This window comes from Mus pahari, chromosome 1 (assembly GCF_900095145.1).
Source record: "Mus pahari chromosome 1, PAHARI_EIJ_v1.1, whole genome shotgun sequence".
Classification (NCBI taxonomy): Eukaryota; Metazoa; Chordata; class Mammalia; order Rodentia; family Muridae; genus Mus; species Mus pahari.
The window spans coordinates 170012003-170031307 of NC_034590.1; the positions used below are offsets into that span (position 1 = coordinate 170012003).

The following is a 19305-nucleotide window of genomic DNA, read 5'->3' on the forward strand; positions in this document are numbered from 1 at the left end:
GTCCTTGCTAATGAGATGAACCCTGTCTCCCCACTCAGTCTTTCTCTCTTTAATGATTTAACTTGATCGCTTTGGTTCCTTTCTGGAAAGGGAATTGCTCCATTGATCATATAAAGTAATTGCCTGTAAAACATTGCACTTGCAGCAAGCACTACAGCTTCCCTGGCTGAAAATGTCATGGCAATTGAAAAGCTCTTAGCCCAGTTTAAGAATGGGGTGGCTGAAGACACTGGGGGGGGGGTGTCTTTGCATAGAACCCCAAGTATGCCTGTGTTCCTAGAGTTTGGACATGTGACCGAGAATTTCCCTCTTGTGACCTGCCATGATTTTTTCATAAGACTGTGAGACTGACATTAGGAAACAAAACCTAAACATCCTTAACCCTAAAATTGGATATAATGGGAGGAATTATTTTCCTAATGATTCACAATATTCTTTTCTTAGAATCCATGCATTCAAAGGACACCCCACTGGTGCAGCATGCTTTAGGAGGGAGAGGCAACACCTTCACTTCTGAGATAGTAGGGGTCCCTGGGTGGGGAAGGGAGAATGGATGAGCTTATGGTTTGCTGATGTTCTGGGCTTGTCACTTGGCAGCAGCAGTGACTTGCTCACTCTGGGGATGGGGACCACACACTTGAGTACTTTTCATAAACAGCCTTACTAAATAAGCATGTCCCTTGCTGAGAAGCAGGAATAATTCACCTGGGGTGGAGTGGCTTTGTCTAGGCAGGACCCTCCCAGCAAAATAAACTGGAAACTTGTTAGTGAGGGTTTCTCTTCCCTTTGACAGGTGAAAGTTCAAGTTTGTATATGTAAACTAGAGAAGGGCTACAAGTGCCTGGCAACAAAGCTCCAGGTGAATCCCTCCCTTTTCATCACCAGACAGTGCAGGTTCTTCTGAAGCCCAGGAGCTAAGGCAGTTGCTATGCTAATTGTCGTACAGTTTTTAAAGGCAGAACACCTGCAGTCTTGCTGACAGTCCAGCAAACCCAAGCTGTGAGAGGACCACTTACAAATTCAAATCTGGAAAAGGTAGAGGATGCCAAAGGCCCTCTGTTTTCCAGTTAGACAATGATCCGGCTTGAACCAGTCAATACAGAATCATTGGCTAAGGGAGGAGAGGCCTGTTAGGCCTTTGTGGGATGCAAGAGAGCATTATGAATGGATGGACCACTATGTGGATGGTGAAGCCAGACTGTGCCATGAAGCCAACCTCATTTCCTCCTTCAGGGAAAGTCTGCAGCAATCTCCCTTCCTCCAGAAGTCAGAAGGCCAAGCTAATCCCAGGAGTGTCCTGTTTGGTCCTTTTTTCTTGTAGTTTGATACAAGCCCCAGCCTCCTTCCTCCAGGGACTTTCTTCCAGAGTTACCAATTATTTTAAAATATCCAGTTGAAAAGGGCACACACTTACAGTTTGACACCAGTGTGAATGACTTAAATGCTTAAGACAAGCTATAGTGACACAGGGTGACTTAGAGGGGTAAAAATCCTTGTCTACATTTAGAAAGCACGGTGTGTCTGTCATCAACACAACAAAGGACAGACAAACCCAGATGTGGCATATGAACCTTTTCCCAGATGGGTCAAAAAAGTGTGACCTAGCCAATGCACCATCGAGGGTCTAGCTGGTACCAGGAAGGACACCAGTGTTTTTCTGGACATTGGGCTTGAACACGAATATGAAAAGTTCCACACCATCATATTCATGAGTCTGAGTTGAACCCAGAGAGCATTCATAAGGGAAGGGGAACATGAATACAGATGCACATATTCCCTCCAATACACACACACACACAAACACATACACAGACACACACATACACACACACACAGACATGCATACACACACACACACAAGTTGTTTCTTGCTTTCATTTAGCAAATATTATTTGGTGGTGAATTTCAAAGAGTTATAACTTTAGATTACAATACTCATTTTGATCGCTTCTCCTGATTCTGCAGACTTGTAATTACCTCCCATAACAAAAAATAATTTTCCACTATTATTGAGTTTATTAGAAATATACACATTTTAATTGGATATATAATACTTTTCTGAAAAAGGTCTTGGTTGTTAACTCAAAATAGCTGTATTTTCAACAAAGCAGTAAGTGATTATACACACCCTAAACTTCTATAAAAACTTTAAAAGAAAGCGATAGTTTACCTTAGGAATTTGTCTTTGATTCATGCATTCTCAGAAACTTTATGTTCTTGTCAATTTAGTACAAAGTAAAAATATTTACAAGCAACATTTAGGTCAGATCTATAGAGTACTGGCAGGGAGCTCTCTATCTCTCTCACACACACACAAACATGTAGACAGACACACAGACATATGCAGACAGATGAGGTGGGGTGGGTTCTTGGCCCCTCAAACAGGAACTCTGCTTTTAAAGTTTTAAAGATGGAAAACTTCTTTAATAAGTACAGTGAGCTGAGGTTAGCTAACCCCTTTGAGCTCATTTTTGTGAACTTTTTAGAAGTAACATTCAGTCTCTCACCCTCAGTGTATCTCCTTGGAGGATGAACGAGCGAACATTACCGACCGCTACTCCTGCGTCTCAGTTATGATTCCCACATTCTCTGAGAGCCCACAATCCCGTCTGTGTACTGTACTAACTTCGAAGCAGAATTTTCATCTAGTGCATTACCTCAGCTTCGAAAGTGCATAGGGCTCTGATGATCATCCATTCACCTATGACTGGCATATTTGAAAAGCATGATTAAATCACTACTGAGAAAAAGTCTCAAATGATTTCATTCACTAGAAGTCCTAGAATTCACTTCTCCAGAGCACAATTCTCAGAAAAATAACTCTTGCTCTGCATCTGTGACTATTATTTTAGAAAAGACTAAAAAAGTCTAGAAAGGACTGTTTCCCTCCCTTCCTCCCCGGCCTGTCCCCCTGTGTGTGTCTCTGTCCCCCTGTGTACATGTGTGTATGTGTCTCTGTGTATGTTTCTGTGTATATGTGTGTATGTGTCTCTGTGTATGTTTCTGTGTATATGTGTGTGTGTGTCTCTCTCTGTCTCTCTGTGCTGGCATATTAAAAAAAGACACTACAAAGACATGTCCAGCCAGAAAGATATAAGAGCAACAGTGATTACACGCCCGGCACTTAATGGTAAACACAAAGACTTAAGCCCCAAGCTTCTGACAACGAAATGTTTCCCACCTCCCAACTCCTAGCCTAGCCTCATCCTGTCAATTAAATGATAAAAACAGAGATAGTCTGTTGATTTTCTGTTGATTTTCTAATAACAAACAGATTACTCCTCTTAGAAAGACTAAGGTTCTTAAGTTCAAGTACAAGAGTCACACAATTTATCAGCTTATCTAACAAAACTGACAGGCAAAGAACTCTAGGGTCTGGGAAGGAGTGGGGTGGGATTCAAACCGAAATTCCTTTCGAAAGAATTAGAGGAACTATTTTTCAGTTTTGGCCACCACTTGATAAAACACTTAGCTGGGAGGCTGCAGAGGGCTCTGTGACTAAAGGCACCTTGTGCTCATCTCAGACCAAGTTCATTTCCGGCACCAACACCGAGGGGCTCACAAGTGATTGTAACTCTAGCTCCAGGGTGTCCAATGTTTTTTTCTTTCTTTTTTTTTTCTGGCCTCCTCGGGCACCAGCATACACAATTACAAATAACATTAGCAGAAAACAAGAAAAGCAAACACCCACCTAGCTAGTCCTCTGTAATGGAAACCTTTCTCTTTCTTTTTTGCTGCCCCCTTTGTGAAAAAACATACAGGATAACATTTTCTTTGCTCAAAATAAAAGCAACTGCCTTATTTTACTATCTGTATCAAGAAAAGAAGCGCAAATGAGAATATTTGGCTTTGTAGAATACTTTCTCAGCATTCCTTGGATTTATAAGATGTGCATGTATGCCACAAAATACTTTCAAGTTGCATTTAACTTCTATAAAGCTTTAAAAATTATAATCTATTTTTAAAATGGCAAAATAGGCTGTTTAAAGAATTTCTCTGGCCTGATCTTTTCCTCTTCTCTTTATGTTCTGAACTCGACAGATAATTGCCTCGCTTCTGGCTATACAGAAACTGCACATCTATTTCCTGAGAAATACCAATTAAACTGCCATCGCAGCATCTCCAACAGTATCTGTTGGTCTTTGGTGTCAAAGGCCTTAGAACAAATGGCCGGAAGGCTCTCTGAAGCAGCCTCTGATGGGGCACCAACTCTCGACATTCACACTTTACGTTCAGCTTAAGCTTTCCGCTTTGCCAGAAAGCAGGAGAGAGATAACACATCAACTTTGTGGTGTTGCACACATGCTAAAGGTTACGAGAAAAGAGATGCTTTCCCAGGAGGCTAATCACTCTCAAAGGCCACTAACATTGTCTTAAAAGGAAGGGGTCTCCCCTTCCAGCTATTCCATCTAGATTTCTGAACACAGCTAAAGAAAGGCTTTCAACAGAACAGAACTGCTGCAACATCTGCCCTTTCCCTATCCCCTCATCTCCAAAAACACCCACTTCTCCCAGTGGGGCATGACAGGGAAAGTTTATGCAGATTCTCATTTTGCCTCACAGCAATACTACCAAATTTCTGGTCAATGGAAATGGACTCAGAGAGGTTACCTGATGTGTGCGATGCCACACAGCTGAAGCCTTGTGTTATTCCAAGACTCGACACGTCTGGGCTTTCTTGTTACACCTAGTAAAGTGTTTCCTTCCATCCTTTCTGGGGAAGACTCAGTCACTCCGTGATTCTTAACCTTGGCTGTTAAATTAATATTTTAAAAACATTTCTGCAAGAGCCCCATACCTGAGCATGAGTGTGATTTAAACAGGCCCAGGAAGGGCATGAGAATTAGCATCATCCAATAGTTAAAAAGACAAGCTTCTCTGGGGTGATTAAATTCTAACGGTGCTTAGATAAGTAGACTCTAGACCAAGAGAATCTACAGGTGGCTTCAGTGTGACAGTCCCTGGAACAGGACTGGTCATCAAAGAGAGTCAAATGATTTACCCTGAGTCTTCCAAGACCTCAAGGAAAGCCACTCAACTGTTCATGCCATGGAAGGGACACCCAGACTGGCAAGAGCTGGCATGAGACCCAAACCCGTGACACTGGACAGGGTTCAAGCTGGGAATGATTGGGTACTGGAGTCAGTAAGACCAGATTTCAGACAGCACCCCTGCTCTTCAGGAACTGTGAGAACCCAGTCACTTGTCTTTTGACATCCACTGGTTTGCAGACTCAAGAGGGATGGATGTCTGTACAATTTGAGACCTATGAAAGGAGGAAGACCCAGGCAGCTGCTTCTGGGAATTTTACTGTTATTATGAAAATGATAATGACTAGTGCCAAGGACATTGATAGATTAAAAAACAGGTAAAAAGTATTCCATTAGCATCATTCCTACTTTAATCACTTAGCATCCAATCTCAGGTATTTACATTTGCGGTTAGCCTTGGAAGGTGTGTGTCACTACTCCCACTTCCTATCCATTCTCTCTCTAGTTTCTGGGCGTCTGTGATTAAAGGCACCTGCAATCACGTTCATTAGTTCTCTGTGAAAATGATTTTCAACACAGGTGTCAAATGCAGGGAAGGGTTAGGGTTAGTGATAACAGTCCCCAGGTAACATCTAAACCATCACTTCTGAACACTAAAAGTTGTGGTAAATAGGTTCCAATCTAAATACAGGTGTTGAATAAGACTGAGAAAAATGTGAACAAATATATTTGTCTTCAACTTCATCCATTTATGAAATGACTGAAACGGTTGAAAATTTCTTTCTGAAATGCAAACTGAAGAGCATTCCATTTCTTTCACAAAGGGCCTCCAACTAGCAGGTTGAGAAAATCTGATGTGTCCCTGGTTCTTTCTCTTGAATCACAAATAAGGGGTAGAAAGGGTCTAGGAGGGAAACAGCCGTGCTGGTTCTCAATCAAGGTCACCAGAAGGCCCATGAACTCTGTGCAAGGGGCTCCCGATTCTAAACGTACACTGAGCGCATACCCAGGAGAGTAAAGGCTTGGCTGCACACACACACAGATCGCATACCCAGGAGAGTAAAGGCTTGGCTGCACACACACACAGATCGCATACCCAGGAGAGTAACGTCTTGGCTGCACACACACACAGATTGCATACCCAGGAGAGTATGTAAGTCTAGTAAAGTCTTGGCTGTACAGACAGTCTCTTTTATGTGTGAGAAGAACCTGAGTGAATTGTAAAGGCCCGTGAAAGCACCGCTGTGTTTACAGATACTATTAAAGATACTATTATCTGTGGGGTGGTCGAGCACCCCATTGTTGTTATTATTATTAAAGGGGAATATTCATATACAGAGAAGACTGCTCTATGTTTGAGAGGCAAATCTCAACTCCGGTGGTGTTCCCGTTTCAAAACTGCCCCTGCCTCACACTCTATACAGACCCCTGGGACATCAGTGTGATGGCGTGTGCATCCTCTCTAGTACTAAGGGGTGGGCACAGTCCCACCCTCACGCTCTGTACATGCGCCAGGCACCAGGACAATCTCCCAAGCCTCTCCTGCTCTCTGTACCTTCTCTTCTCTCTCTTTCCCAGCTCTCCCGCTCAGTATTTCTAGTCTCACGCCAATTCCTTTTCATGCTCTGACGCTGTTGAAGCATCTATGGACATTTAATCTCAGTAGAAATGGAAACAGAATCACCAAAGATGTTAAAACAAGTTATGTGAGGCTTGTGTATGATCTGCATACATCTGGGTATACTTTGCAGTAAAATCCCCACTGTTCCTAATAATTGTGGGACATGAAACTAGAATATTCACGAATAGCCCTGTGGCTGGAATCTGGCCGCTCTATCACACTAACAGGCTGTTAGCACGTCTAGAACATAGGAACATTTCAAATGAGTTTTCCCGACTCTGATTTCAGCGCAACGATGACTCATGGTTGGGAGTGCAACTGAGATTTAACTTCAGTGCTCTGGAATAGTGCCTAGCACAGGGCGCTCTGTCAAGACATCTTTGTCAACTGAATGGCAGAAGCAGAAAGCGAGGCACCGACATTTCCTTGACCTCACACGGCTCCAAGGTAAAAAGTCTCTAAGAAAACAACTGAGTCACTAGGGACCCCCGGGAGTCAACTCTTCCCCAAGCTTTGGCTTAAATACCCTTCTCTCTAATATACTGCTAGCACATATGAAGACAAGGTTCCCGTGACCCCACCACCACCTGAGGACAGCATGATTAACCTGCTGGACACACGCTTTCAGATTGCCCTGTGTGCAGGCACGCACACCTGACACAGCACCGACAGTTCCTACCCTTGCCTTTGGGACTTGGACTTCCTTTTTGCTGCTCAAAGCCGGTTTTGTCTGTTTCCTCTTATAGCTCCTGCCCTCCTCCCGTGTCCTCAATCCATTCCTTCTGCGGTGCCTCGCTCCTATTTCAAGAGGACTCTGTCCCCATTTCCTTCTGAGGGCGTCTCCATTCTTCAGGTTGTTAGGCTATGAAGACATCTTTGGTACCTCCAGTCCTCCCTTTTTTATCTGGGATTCTCAAACTTGAGGCCAGGAGGTATATAACCCGCTGCACACATCCCCTGAGTCAGGAGCAGGTGTATAACCTGGTGCACAGGTCACATAAGTGTGAACCCAGTCACTTGTCTTTTGACAACTTGTCTTTATGACTCTAAGAGACCCCTACACTGCCCCCAAGTCTTCTTGGCTCCTCCCTCTCCATCCCTATCACCTAGGCCTAGGCATCCTTCTCATCGGTCTCTTCCCAGTTGACCTTTACCTTTTGACCTTTCTAAATCATTCTCCACCTGGAATTACTGCTTCCTGAACAACCAAACACGTTATCGGTCCTACCACCATAGCCAGCCAACCACTTCTGCCTTGCCAGTCCTGTATTTTTAGAAATGCCCTGCTCTTACAGGATGGTATTCTAACACTTTGACAATTTCTCTGCAGGCTAAATGTCCATCCCTGTTTCTCATTTCTGAAAGGAAGGACTTATTGCTCACTTAACCCCAAAACAATTACATGTTTGTGATTTATTGTGTGCAAAATCCATTCACTCATCCAGTAACTGTTTACTGAACATCTAATCTATAAGGGAGCATACTGATGTACTAAACAAGACACACAAACCCTGTCCTCACAGGACATAGAGGACAGTGGGTTAGAGAGGGAAGAACCCATTGCATAGTGATCTCAGCCCAAATACTTCCAGTCTTCCATTAAAATATTAAATGAGAGCTGGGGTTATAGCTCAGCTGGTAGGGGTTATAGCTCAGCTGATAGAGTGCTTGCCTGGCATGCATGAAGACCAGGGTTCTATCCCTAGCACTGCATTAACTAGGCACAGTTGTTCACGCCTGTTACCTCAGAATTCCAGAGATAGAAGCAGAAGGATCAGTCAGAAGTTCAAGGTCATCTTCCACTACACAGCCAGTTGAGGCCATCCTAAGGTACATAAAACCAAGTCACAAACTGGAAAGAAAAAAAAAAAAAAGAAAGAAAAAAAAAAGAAGGAAAAGAAAATTAAATGAGGTCTGGAGATATAGTGCAGTGGCTGTGACTAGGTGGTAGGCCCAGAGATTCATGCTGAGCACTGAAGAATGAAAAAGAAAGTCAAATGGATTAGCCCTAAAAGATGAGGGCTCACGTCTGTGGTCCAGGTTTCAAGTGGGCAAGGAGATCAGAAGAATCAGCAGCCTTCTGGGGGTCGAGAATATGAAGCACAGCTTTTCTTAAGACACAGAACTCAACCTACACAGGATGGGAGAAGGAGGTACCTTCCACTGGAGGTGGAGGTGGGTTGGTATGAGGAAGGGCACACTCAAGAATAAAAACAATAGCAACATTGTGGGCTCATTTTAAACAAAGGTGCACTAAAATCCCAGCTGTGAGCGCTCAGCTCTGCGATGGACAAGAAGATGGATGACTAAGTCTCTGCTTCCACCATCAAAGGACTTGCAGTCAGCCAGTAGGGGCGGGCAGTGATGACCCATCACACCACAGAAAGGAAATCGTCCTCAAAGAGACACGGGGGGGGGGGGGGGGAACCCGCCTGGAGAGTCCAGAGCAGGGAGGAATGGGTCTCGGTTATATAAGCGTACTTACAGATTTAGGTATTTTATCCACCTACATCCAACAATACATCTATGGAAAACAACTGTTCCCAAATGCCTCTTCGCACTCCGGGATATTTTAAGTGATTGTCCAGTGGACAAGGCAGGTAAGATTACGTTTTCCAGATGAGCAATGAAGGCGCAAGTCTTTTAAGCAACCTGCTTTCTGTTGGGAACATAAAACAGGCAACAGTAAAAAAAAAAAAAAAAAACAAAAAAACAAAAAAACGAGAACACCCTGTCTGCCTCGGCCCACTCCAATCCAATCTTTGGATCGTCCTGCATCATCCAAGTACCTAGAGCACTGGAATAAGTTCTATCATTGCGTCTGGTACCTGACTGTCACAGTAAACAGGCAGCCCACTGCACAGACCATGACCCAAGGACCTTCTCACGTGCTGCGTTTTGCATGGCCTCCACTCTGCCCTGGGTCTCTCCAAAGCATCATCAGCCTTACTTCCTACACTGGGTTTCACCCTCAGTAATCTCCCCCAAGGGGAGCTTTCTGAGAGAGAGTATCAGTATCACGAGGCCCGCAGCAAGCACAGTGCGTGGGTTGGAAGGGATGCATGCCCGGGACCTCCACGGCTCAGGAAGGGCACCCTGGGCTCTTGCATCCCTCGCCCTCGTAATTGCAAGAGTTGAAGTGGCGGGTACCGCTCCCCAGCTTCTGCAAAATGAACTCAAACAACAGTTAAATGTCTCCCCGTCTGCAAAACTGTCCGAGGAACAGTGACAAACGGGGACGAGAGAGCACTGACAACGAAGCATTGAAGAAAGGCGAAGTGCGGACGGGACGACGATGGGTCGATGGGTCCCGGGAACGGAAAGCTGAGGTTCCTTCCACCGAGGGAAGGAAGCCTCGCGAGATCTAGGGGTCGTGATCTCGTTGCGTTGCCTAGCGACAAAGGACGCTGGCGGGCCCCCTGGCGAAACCCCGCTGTAGCCCTAAGTCTCCTACCATGGGGGATGAAGACGGCGGCCGCAGAGGCGGGATCACTAGGGACCTGCAGAAGCTGAAGCAGCAGGCGATGGCGTACTACCAGGAGAACGACGTCCCGCGCAAGCTGGAAGATCTGCTCAACTCCACCTTCTACCTCCAGCCTGCGGACGTCTACGGGCACCTGGTAGGGACCCGCGGCGAGCTCCCTCCTCCCTCTGGCCCACGCTGCGGCAGCGCGCTGCGTCTGCGCCTGCGCTGCGGAGTCGCGCCTGCGTGCTGGTGGGCAGAATGGGGAGTGAGCTGGGCGAGCGTGCTGCGCGGGGAGGATGCGGAGAGTTGGCCAGAGGACCCTGAATGGGTCTGTAGCTCAGGTCTGCCCCGACCCGGGCGAGCTTCTTTACTATCCGAGGAGCTCACCTGCCATTGGTTTTCTAAACCACAGACCTGACGCCGAACTCACCTTACCTGCGGACGGGGACGCAAGCTGCACCACGAAACGAATGCCAGGGACTTGGCTGCAGCCCACCCCGGGTCCCATTCCATTGCTTCCACTCCCCCCAGATGTCTCAGATTCCAAGTCTAAGCTCTCAGGTGTGAAAATCTCACTCACCCTGCTTTGGCTAGGTACCCAACTTCTCGGGCCAGTGACTGCCTGAATGCAGATTTCACTCGGAGGCCCTTCCCTCTTGGTGGTTGACTGAGTGTCCTTGAGCTCTCCTAGAGCGGTCCTACAGTAATCCTGAGTTACCTGATGGTTGGCTGCTGAGGAGGGGATCCCTGTGCATCCGATGTGACTTGGAAAGGAGTTGGAGTACCCACCACTCATTGTCTTTGTCTCTAGAAACTGCGAGATTTAAAAAACAAAACAAAACTCCCTTTTCTAAATAAAGAACTTGTGCCTCGGGGATTTAACTGATACTCCCACCCCCACCCCTACCCCTGCACTCTGGGACATAGGGACAATTATAAACTTTTTGTGGAATGGGTGAGTGAAGGCGTGATAAAGATTTCAATCTCTCTGTCTCTTGTAAGAACACCTCGCCCTGTCTCTTCCTAGTTAGACAGCCTGGGAACTCCCATACCCTAGTTAGAGGCGGCCCCGTGTGCTTTCTATTCTTTGCTACAACATTCTGACCAAAAGCAACTTAGGACCTTGTTTATTTGGTTTACATTTCCATGTCACAACCCATCACTGAGGGAAGTCTGGGCAGGAAATGCAGCAGAGGCTATGGAAAACAACAACAACAACAACAACAAAACCGCTGCCTACTGGTTTGCTTCTCATGGCTTGCTCAGCCTGCTTTCATGGACAACCCTGGTCAACCTGCCCAGGGGTGTCAGCATCCATAGTAGGCCAAGCCCTCAGATGTTAACCTTGGATCCCTTCCAAGTGATTTCTGCTGTGCCACTTAAAGGAAATTGCAATATCTAAGATTCCCAAGAGGCCTGTTAGAGTTAGGTGGCACTGTGCAGCAGCTGATGGTAGGTGAGGGGAACACGGTTCTCACTGTTGACAAGCCAGGTGTCTGCCTGGGAGTGGGCAGGGATAAAAATCGTCCCCTTCGGAATTTTAAAATCTGAATATGTCACAGTGTAAAGACCAATGACTTCCATAGCTTGGGAAGCAGGATCAGGGAGTCAGTTGGCTTGCCATAGAGAGACACCAAGCCTGTGGGTTAAGAAAGGTCTCTAGGTTCCTACTGAGACATGCTGTCCCAGCAGAGCTGTGGGGCTAACCCAGATGCAGAAAGGACACATGTGGAGATGTTTTGTAGGAAAATCAATGTGTCTGGCCTTGTAGATAAAGTCAGTGTGGTTTTCTGATTTTTGCTTTTGTGTATGTGTTGAAGGCAAACTACTTTTCTAAACTTGCAAAGCCTCCCTCCATATGCAAAATAGTGGGAAAAGCCATACTGGATGGACTGGGACTTCCTACTCTACAGGTGGAAATCTCCTGCACCATTCAAAATTTCCCCAAGGTATGAGGCGGTTAAAATTTGTTCTTTTGTGTGTCCTGCCCATCTCTGTACTAATTAGCAAGGGTTGTCTAAGTTGCAGAAAGTTAATGTTTTGAAATTCAATATTTGTGCTGTGTGTATAAGAACATATTTTTTTTTATTCTTAGGTACTCATAAAAGCTTGAATCAAACAATCAGCAATGCAGTGTGTTCTACGTGTGTTGACCTGAAAATAATCTTGCGGGGAGGGGAGGAAATGGGACAAAAATATTATGACATTATGATGCAATGAGTTCTATACATCTACGTTTGGGTTTATGTGTTTGAGATACAAAGAGTAACACTTTAAACAATTTATTTGGATAAATTTAACACCTGGAAGTAGTGGTATACTCCTGTAACTGCAGCACTCTGCAGCTGGAGGCCAAGAGGTCAGTAGTCAAGCAATCCTCTGTCATTCATAGTCACTTTAAGGTCAGCTTGGGCTACGTGGTACTCTTATCTCAGGAAAACTTCTGTTAATCATAGTGAGATTAGGCCAGCCTAAGCTACATGGTACCCTATCTGAGGAAATCTTTTATTCATAGTAAGTTTAAAGCCAGCCTGGGCTACAGGATACTCTGTGGCAGGAAAACAAAAATAAATTTAAAAATTAAAAATAATTTAACAGCTTAATTCATGTTGTTTCCTACTTGTTACAAATACAGTTGTCACAGCCTCTGAGGGGAGAGTAACCATGATAAAATCTGTAGCTGTTTCTTGGAGACATAGTGAAAGCTTGACATGGGAATTTCAGACCTATATTTCAGCAAAAGAGGGTAATTTGAAATGTTTCATGAAGTCAAGTTTCTTCAATGTTTCAGCGGGTGTGTATTAGAGCCAAAAAAAAAAGTATTGTTTTTCCCCTTAAAGTTGTTGATAAGATACTATTAATGTTAAGTGCTAGATTAACTCAATCTCCCGTCTTCTGGGAAAGGTAGAGAAAATGCAGAACACATTTGTGTCCTTGTCAGTACATCTGTTCCGTGGCGATACCAACTCACTTTGAAGTCGTGGAGAATGCTTTGCCAGAGGCGTTGGATGCAGAGGAGGCAGAAAGGGCCCAGGCAGTGAGCACAGCTGTACAGTGGATCAATCAGTCCATCACAGAAGAGCTGTGGGGTCTGGTCCCCTCCAACCAGGCAGAGGTGGACCACAGGCTCAGGTACAGCTTCCATTTCAGAATAATAATGGCTGGCCATAAACACCTCATTGTCTTCACGTCCCTGTCAATAAAATGGCTCTGTGGAGCAGAGTTACTTAGGCCACTCGCCTTCCTGATTTACCCAAGGAGTGTGAAATTGCATACGCATGTGCACAAGCTTGTCAAGGTCAGAGTCCAACACCAGCTGTCTTCCTTGGTCGCTCCCAACCTTGTATTTGGAGACAAGGAATTCTACTTTAACCTGGAACTCACCAATCCAGCTGGACCGACTGGCCAGTAAGCCCCTCTGTCTCTGCCTGCCCAGTGCTAAGACAACAAGCGTTCCTCACCACGCCTGGCCTTTTACACTGGTGTTGGACCCTGAGCTTGGGATCTTCATGTGTGCACACCACCCCAAGAGATTCCTATGCATAGAGAGGTAAAATTGGTATACAAATCAAACATTTACTAGTAGCAGTGATTCTTTGGTGTATAACTTTACTATTCATTAAAGACTAAAGCACTTTGCATCCTAATGAGATGTGTTTTTACATTTAGAATTAAATCTTGGCTGGATAGTTGATACCAAAAGACTCAGAGCACCTTCAACTTTTTTCAGAGTTGATGAATATTTTGTGTGTATGAGTGGATGTGTGTGTGTGTGTGTGTGTGTGTGTGTGCCATAGCACACACTTGAACACTTGTGGAGGTCAGAAGAGAACTTGATGGAGTGAGTTCTTTCCTTCTACCACGCTGAGTTCCAGGGATCAAACTCAGGTTGCCAGGCTGGGAGACACATGCTTTTGCCTGCCGAGCTATTTTGCCAGCCCCAGAGTTGGCCAATATTTGATTTTATAGCAGTCAAAGCTGAGAACACTGCTTTGCATAAATACACTGAATACACAGTTCAAATAGCAGAATTATGTTTAGAGGCATATCAGAAATTGTTGGAAATTCTGTCCTAATCCTAAGCGAAAATTCAATTAACATTTTTGACTTTTAAAATCTTGTAAAATTGTATTTATTTTCATTTATGTGTTTGAGTGTTTGCCAGCATGTATGTATGTATGTGTATCACAGGTATGCCTGGTGCCCAGAGGAATAAGAAAAGTGCATTGGATCTCCTGAAATTGGAGTTATAGGTGGCTGTGAAAATCATAAAAATGATTTTCATTGCCAATTCATAACTGTAATTTTGGTACTATTATGAGTAGTCTCTGTGTTGTCCAACGGTCTTGGGTGACCCCTTGTGAAAGGGTCATGAGACCCCTCTAGGGTTCTCGACAAGAGCAGCTTTCTTTCTTAACTGCTGAACTGTGTCTTCAGCCCTCTTGTTTGACAACATTTCATGAAAGTCAGACATTCTAACAGTGCAACCCAAAGACACACTAATTCAATATTTACCTGATGGGGAAGGTAGTAAATGTTTATATTTTGTAGAATTAAACCATGATATTTCAGCAAGATCAAGAAGCTTGTACATATAATAAAATACTACAATGTGTAATGTACAGTAGTGTTAAATCTGAAGTGTTTCAGGCTGTGTTCATTGGTGGTCTGTAGCAGGACAGTTGTGTGGCACTGCGAAGTGTACATGAGTGTTCAGACCCAAAGTCACACAGTGTAACAAAAATTCATTGTGTGTTTTATTTGGAACTCCTTTTCAGCCATGACATGTTCAGGGGCCTTCTTACTTTCACTAAATAGTTTGCAATCCCCAGCAGTCATTTACGTGACCCTGTGGGGAACTGTGACCTGCAGGTTAAGAAGCTGGGCTGTAGACTGCAGAGCTGTGGAGGCAGACAGTTTAAGCAGTCGGAGGTCCCTGAAGTCTGCTCACTCCTGAAAGTCCGCTGCTACTCTTCCTGTGTCAGGCCATGCAGGGCCCTCTGGTCTCTGCTGCACAGGACTCCCTGGGCTCTCAGAGAACATTCTCAGGATAAAGATCAGGTTACACACGCAGAGAGCAGTCCTTTCCCCTCTGTTCCAGGCCACCTTTGAGCTCCTCAGACCTTTCCCTGTGGTCACAGTGTCTGGTTGCTTACATACATTCTGCCCTCCAGCCACAACCAAGTCTTAGACCTTTAGCCCTGGATTAGGGTTTTTTAACTTCTAACGTCAGAGAACCAAGTAGGGCTGAGTGAGTGTTATTCAATGCCACACTCAGCGCTGGGTTAGAATTACCTTTGTGCAGCTTGGAGGCTTCGACACCTTTGCCTCAGCAAAGGACAACTGCAGCCTCTTCAGTTGTATTACTCAGCCATGAGCAATGTCATGCTGCTTTTTTTTTTTTTTTCTTTTTTTGCCTCGGAGTTGAGTGATAACCTTGGGGTGGGGACCCTTGAAAAGCTATTTATTTTTATTTTTATTATTATTTTTTCCCACAGCTTCTACTTCATTGCATCCTTCCTTCTCCTGGAGTCTCCCCACACATACCCCAAACCAAACCTAGACTGATACATGTTCTTCTGTTTCTGGATCTTTCTTTTTCTTGATCTTGATTTCCTTTTTTTTTTTTTTTCATAGAAGGGGAGGTCAATGAAGATGGAGGGAGAGGGAGACAGAGGGAGAAGGGGAGGGAGGAAGACAGAGAGAAGAGGGAGGGAGAGGAAGAAAGACAGAAGGAGGGGAGAGAGAGGGAAGGAGGGAGAGAAGAAGAGACCTTTTGAAAAGGATGAGAACGCCTGTGGGCTGCAGTATTTTTACGTTCTTACAGGAAGAGTGTCAGCACTCTGCACCATGGTTGACACCTTAGCTGAGTGTAGAACTCAGTCTCCTTCAGCTCTTTACGAGCTGTGTCCCACCAGATCACCCCTGTGTGGAACACTGCCTCTCCTCTCTGTCATCTTCAAAGACCCTTCTGCCTACATGTATAAGCCTTAGACTCCCCAGCCTTAACCAGCCTTGGCCTGGGCCTCAAACCCATCATCTCTGTGCCCCACCTCCACATTCCCATATTAACAATCAAAAAACCTAATAGAAGGTCCAGGACCTTCGCTTCATCAATGCGGCTGCTGTTCCTTTACACCCGGAAGTTTCTAACCCTTGTGATATCCTGTCCTTGACACCACCACTTCCAGTCCTAAATCTTAAAAACGTGTTCTTCTTGGTCCTCCTGGATGTCCACTTCCAAGACCTTTCACATACGTGGATCCTGATATTCAACAATCCCGGACAACTGACCTGGACTGCTGGCCCTCGAGGATTTAGATATAGCTCCCCACCTTTTTGGCCAGGCACTTGCTACAGGCCTGGCTTGCTTGCCTTCCCCCCTTTTCACCCACCTGCTTCACTGTATAACTAACCTCCTTCTTTGCAGTCCTTTCCCTCTCGGGTAACCCATCTAACACGGCCTTGCTCTTCCATTTCCAGAGTTCCAGAAGTTACCAGAGCTCACCTCCCAAAGCTCAACACTCCTCCCCAAAAGCCACCATCTTAAATCTTCTCTCTGCCCAATCTACAAGCACCCCACTTTAAATCACCCATCTCTGCTCCTTATCCCATGGCAGATTTCCTCCCTAAATACTCACTCCTGCTATCCCTGAACCAAGCCGCATCTGCACCTCCTCCTCCCTCCCATCCACGGTTTCTGATACTTACAATGCTCTCCTTTCTACACCCGCCCTCTGCCTCTCGTATCTAAGCAAACCTTTCCATCCTTACACTTCCGAAACACAAGTACTCCCTAGAGCCTTCCCATTGCCGCTGGCCTCAACAAAACTCTAGACAGTACCAGCCGTAGCTGACCCCCACCCCCACCCCACGTTCCCCCTCTCCCCTAAGCCTCTCTGCTCATCTCTAAATCTAGAGAACAAACTCTGGAATCCCCTCACTATCTGTTGACTCCCCCCACCCCCACCACCTATGCCCACCAATACCTCCCTCATGTCCTCACTTCATTCCAATCTCCTCCTCTGTCCCTGATTCCATCCCTCCAAACTTCTCGTATCAAAAACTTGCCGCTCAATTTCTTCCCTGTGCTCCCTCAACCCACCCCCACTCATCTCGGCCTCAAGGTTCCCCAGACCCTATCACTCCTGTCAAAAAACCCTCAAAGCCCTCTGACCTGATTATTCTCATACACAAGAGGGTTCTTTAGCTACCTGTGGCCACACTTTGTGTGTGGATGGCAGCTCCTTCCTGTTGGGCGGCCACATCAGACCGCTCCCCCTGTCAGGATTCACCCTTACCCTCTGACTCCCGTTCCCTTCTGATCACCCAACCCCACACACCTATTCTCTCTTCTCACCCTCCTACTTATCCTTTGCCCAAATGATTGCCAAAAATCCACCACCAACAGACTTCCCTAAAGTCATTCACTGTCCTGATGATCTCCAACATCATACACTGAACAAATCCTGCACTCTCAGTTATGAGACATAACTAAACCCAAGCCACCTCCTCTCTGACACTCTCCCCCATACACACACACTCCCACCCCTCTCTCTCTCTCAAGGCTAGACCTTTCCTGGGGTCAAGGTCATCTAACAAACTGTCCTCACCTTCCCTGACCCCTCCCCCTCCAATGCCTCACAGCACTTTCCTTGTGTCTCTCTTCAAACCTCTCTCTGAGCAGCCCTAGTTGCCAATGCTTCCCCTCCCCCCACTACTGACCACTTGTCCCCTTGACCACTGAAGTTCCCCTTTGGGAAACAAAGCCAAGTGCGTTCAGCCTTTTCACTCCAGCCCCAGAACCTGTTCCAGACTGACCCTCTCACAGTCTACCAAAAGCCTCCCCAATCATCCGTCCCTAGTCTGTCTGGTCCAGCAGATTTCAAATCAACTACAGACTGCTACAGCAACCCCAGTGCCAGCCCCAGCTGTTTTCTCAAAATCAACATCCGGGTTCAGCCTCACAGACTATACTTCTGTAGCCTCAGATGGTCCTGCAGAACCTGTACAATGACTGACAACCTGCTCTTCCCAGCTTTGAGTAAAAACCCAGTTTCCTTGAGCCCCCTAACAACAAGGCCCCGATGTCAGCAGGAAGCAGCCAGAGAGAAGGAAGGCACTTACCCAACATCCAGCCACCCTATAATAAAAAGAATAAAAGTAAAATGAAGGAACTCTAGCCAGCCTGAGCATTGCAAGCATGGCTCTGGCAGGCCTTACCCTTCCCACTTCCTTGCTTGAAAAAAAAAAAAAAATGGTTACATTACATTTCTAAAGCTAGCCACCAAGTTCTATTTCCTACTGGACTACTTCCTTCTCCTGAGGTTGACTACCAAGGTCCAGCTATCAAAGTACTGAAGTCCAGCAATCAAAAGCCCCCTTTGGCTCTGCTCACCTAGTTAACATGCCCAATTAAGCACCTCATCCTGACATGAGGGTTCTTATATAAACCACCATTTGCCTGTGGGTTACATCTGTGTCCTCTCTATCCAGAGACAGCCCTTTGCCCCATCTGGGGACAAATAGCCCTGCCCCCCTCCTCGGTTAGTCCTCTATCTCCCTTTTTTTTGTTGTTGTTTTTTGTTTTTCGAGACAGGGTTTCTCTGTATAGCCCTGACTTTCCTGGAACTCACTTTGTAGACCAGGCTGGCCTCGAACTCAGAAATCTGCCAGCCTCTGCCTCCCAAGTGCTGGGATTAAAAGTGTGAGCCACCACTGCCCGGCAGTCCTAGCTCCTATCTTTGTCCCTCATCCATGCTCTGTCCCCTCTGGTTTAAAGAAATCTCCTTGTGCCGAGGGTTAGGTCTTAGAAGTGCAAAGCTGATCTGATTCGTGTTTCTGTGGGATGTTTTCAGTTTCCTTTTTATCTACGGAAGCTCTTATCTTTTTATTTGAGAACGAGGGAGGATGGTGAAATGTTGGGTAGTTTTCTCTACTAGGGTTTCCCCACAGGTTTTTTATATGCTCATTTTAAGTTGCACACACCTGCCTCTCATCAAAAGGAAAAAGGGGGGTTGGAGAGAAGGATCTGCAGTTAGGAGTTCATCCAGGCTGGGTTCCCGGGACGCACACTGGCAGCTTACTATAAAAGTCTGACTCCTGGAGAGTTTGCACACCTCTGGTCTTCATACACATACACACACACACACACACACACACACACACACACACACACACACAGAGAGAGAGAGAGAGAGAGAGAGAGAGAGAGAGAGAGAGAGAGA

At 45.7% G+C, this 19305-nt stretch overlaps 2 protein-coding genes across 4 annotated transcripts in view; one reads left to right on the top strand and one right to left on the bottom strand.

Moving 5' to 3' along the window:
* Hspa12a (heat shock protein family A (Hsp70) member 12A) overlaps window positions 1-10232 on the bottom strand; it is a 153842-nt gene extending 143610 nt beyond the window's left edge. The window contains exon 1 of one of the 2 annotated variants that reach the window (XM_029537329.1): window positions 10067-10232. In XM_029537329.1, coding sequence (XP_029393189.1) covers window positions 10067-10069 — 3 coding nt within the window. In that variant the 5' untranslated portion in view covers window positions 10070-10232. Of the gene's footprint in view, window positions 1-8356; window positions 8378-10066 lie in introns of those variants that run through there. The other variant, XM_021192526.2, reaches the window with a different exon arrangement.
* Eno4 (enolase 4) overlaps window positions 10048-19305 on the top strand; it is a 24746-nt gene continuing 15488 nt past the window's right edge. For both annotated transcript variants that reach the window (XM_021220152.2, XM_021220161.2), the window contains exons 1-3: window positions 10048-10232; window positions 11899-12027; window positions 13020-13210. In XM_021220152.2, coding sequence (XP_021075811.1) covers window positions 10068-10232; window positions 11899-12027; window positions 13020-13210 — 485 coding nt within the window. In that variant the 5' untranslated portion in view covers window positions 10048-10067. The remainder of the gene's footprint in view (window positions 10233-11898; window positions 12028-13019; window positions 13211-19305) is intronic.